This window comes from Terrapene carolina, unplaced genomic scaffold (genome assembly GCF_002925995.2).
Source record: "Terrapene carolina triunguis isolate 2854851 unplaced genomic scaffold, T_m_triunguis-2.0 Scaffold497, whole genome shotgun sequence".
Classification (NCBI taxonomy): Eukaryota; Metazoa; Chordata; order Testudines; family Emydidae; genus Terrapene; species Terrapene triunguis.
In genome coordinates, this window is record NW_020664848.1 from 74557 (window position 1) to 77103 (window position 2547).

The 2547-nt window shown below is 67.0% G+C and overlaps 1 protein-coding gene across 1 annotated transcript; it reads left to right on the forward strand.

The window, feature by feature from the left end:
- Positions 1-131: 131 nt before the first annotated feature.
- Positions 132-1551, forward strand: LOC112125428 ((Lyso)-N-acylphosphatidylethanolamine lipase-like). Its single transcript, XM_026658678.2, has 2 exons — positions 132-325; positions 633-1551. The coding sequence occupies exons 1-2, from the start codon at positions 161-163 to the stop codon at positions 720-722; spliced, it is 255 nt and encodes an 84-aa protein (XP_026514463.1). The 5' UTR covers positions 132-160; the 3' UTR covers positions 723-1551.
- The last annotated feature ends 996 nt before the right edge of the window (positions 1552-2547 follow it).

A 2547-nucleotide genomic window follows, 5' to 3' on the forward strand; every position in this document is an offset into this window, starting at 1 on the left:
GGTGGGGTATTGGGAGGGAGACGCAGACAGGGCGAGGGACCCGGGCGGTGGGGGTGGGGGTGGGGTATTGGCAGGGAGATGCGGACCGGTGAGGGACCCAGGCGTCTGGGGAGCACTCACCCCTCCCCCCGCCCCCAGTGGCGAGACGGCGTTCAAGGCGATGACGCAGGCGCTGGGCTGGGCGCGCCGCCCCATGCTGGAGCGGATCCACCTGCTCCCGCGGGAACTGCCCATCACCCTGATCTACGGCGCCGAGTCCTGGATCGACACCAGCACCGGGCGCCGGGTGCGGGAGCTGCGGCCCGACAGCTACGTCCGGCACCTGGTATGGCTGGGCTCCCCCGGGGGTGGAGGGCAGGGACTTGGGGGCCAGGCCTAGAGGGGTGGGGAGGCCTAGGGCAATTGGAGGGGGGCAGGTCATGGTGACCGGACCCAGAGGGAGGGGGGCAGGGACTTGGGGACCGGACCCAGAGGGGTGGGGGGCTGCAGTGTAGACATACCTTAAGGGGATGGGGGGGGGGGAGTGGGAAGGGGGGAAGGGAGCCTTGCACCTTGGGGCACGCTGCAGGGGAGGGAGGGGCATAAACCTGTCTCCTGACCCCCCCCCCCCCCCCGTTTCTCTCCCTCCCCAGGCCATCGCTGGCGCCTCGCACCACGTCTACGCCGACCAGCCTGCTGCCTTCAACGTGGCCGTGCAGGAGATCTGCGACTCCGTGGACTGATGGGCTGACCCCACCCCAACGCGGGGGCACAGACCCCCTCCCCAGCGGGGCTGGGCCACAGGCTAAATCCCCCTGTGCCTCCCCAGAGCCCCCCGCTCCCCAGCCACCTAGGATTCTTCGCTGCCACTGAAGTCTCGGGGCTGCAAGTTGGGGGGAAGGGGGGACGCATCAAGATTGTGCTGATTGAGGGTTTTATACCTCCGTCTCCCGGCTGATTCATTCCACCCTTCCCCTTTGCTTCTCACTCTCCTGGGCTATCCCTGTCCCCTGTGGCGGGGGAGGACTGGTCCTTGAGATGTTGGGGGGGGGGCAGGGGCCTGGGACCCGGGGGCCTTTCCCCTCTAGGGGTGCTAGATATGATCCGGACCCAGGGCAGGGGAGCGGCTCTCTGGGGAAGAGGGGGAAATAGAGCCGCCCCCCTCCCCCGCCCCAGCCATCTGAATCTCCCTCTGCTCTGTGACCCTCCTGATGTGCCTTAGGCTGCTGCAGCCACCTCTGGGGCACGAGGCCCCGTGGTCGTGTGTGTGCGACGCACGGTTTCGAATGCACATGGCTGGCAAGCTGCCAGGGGTCCTTTGCCCCTGTTGTGCCCCCGTCAGCCCCCCAGCCTGTGCGGGACTGAACAGCACCGCCGGCTGCCCCGTCCCAGCTCTGCCCTGGGCTCGGGTTGGGCGGGGAGAGGACGCGATACCGAAGCCCAAGGGATCGTCCCACGCTGGGGGCTGGCTGGGACTGGGTGCGTCCGTCTAACGGTGCCATGTTCTCCCGCGGGCCGCGCCGCGGGGCTTTGTACGGGAACCGCCCCTTTGTACCAAGTTTCTATTTTAATAAAACCACACTGCAAAACTTCACATGTGCTGCTGGGGGGGGCTCAGCAGGGGGCGGTCTCCCCTCACTCTGTGCAGTGCCGGGGGGGCTCAGCAGGGGGCGGTCTCCCCTCACTCTGTGCAGTGCCAGGGGTGGGGGGCTCGGCAGGGGCCAGGCTGGGGGGCAGTCTCCCCTCGCTCAGCTCTAACCTCAGTGCCCCAGCCTGGTGCGGGGGGGGGCACAAGGAGCAGGGAGGGGGGCTCAGGAGGGGCCTGTCTCCTCGTGCTGATCCCAACGGGGTGCTAAGGTGCATCAGACAAAGGGTCCCTGTTGAAACAGCCCTGTGCCCTACCCCAGGGGCAGCTGCATTTCCGCATTGGGTGAATTTTGGAGCGGGGGGACCATGGGACTTTCTCGTCTTCCAATTGCCCCCCCTTTAAGTCCCTTCTGTCACAGCCAGTCCCTGCACTCAGCAGCCCCATGGGACCCCCTTGTGAGGTCAGCCCTCCCCCCCGCTGTCACAGTAGTGCCCTCTGGGGTGAGGGCATCTCGAGGCGTTGGCTGGAGACAGTGGCCCAGTGCCATGGGGAGCCTGGTCTCCGCTGGGAAGACATCGAAGTACGAGAGGACGCTTGCCAGTCCCCAGGCACAGGAGACAGCAGTGGGGGGGCAGGATCTGCTGAGCCGCTCCCCCAGGAGCAAGTGTGCCGTGAGTTAGAGCCGAGGGCGTCTCCCAGCCCCGAGGCACGGCCGTGATTCACCTTGCTCCCTCCACAGCTCAATGGGGGGTGGAGATGGGCCCATCTCCAAGGGGTGTCTCCATGGGGGCGGGGGAGCCTTGAGCAATTTGCGGCAGCCATGTTGACTCCCGGGAGGCAGGGTCAGGCAGGGTCAGGGCCCAGCGCCTCTCAAGGCTTACGGCCGGCGGGAGATCTGGGCGGGTGGGGAATGAGGTTGCCTGAAAGGCCACTGGGGCAGAGCTGTGTAAAAGGGCTTTGGGGGCAGAACTGAGAAATCC

Excerpts from the sequence above, each read along its gene's own strand:
- LOC112125428 (XM_026658678.2), top strand. The coding sequence starts at position 161 with ATGACGCAGGCGCTGGGCTGGGCGCGCCGCCCCATGCTGGAGCGGATC. Across the intron at positions 326-632 it reads ACAGCTACGTCCGGCACCTG|GCCATCGCTGGCGCCTCGCA; the intron begins GTATGGCTGGGC and ends CTCCCTCCCCAG.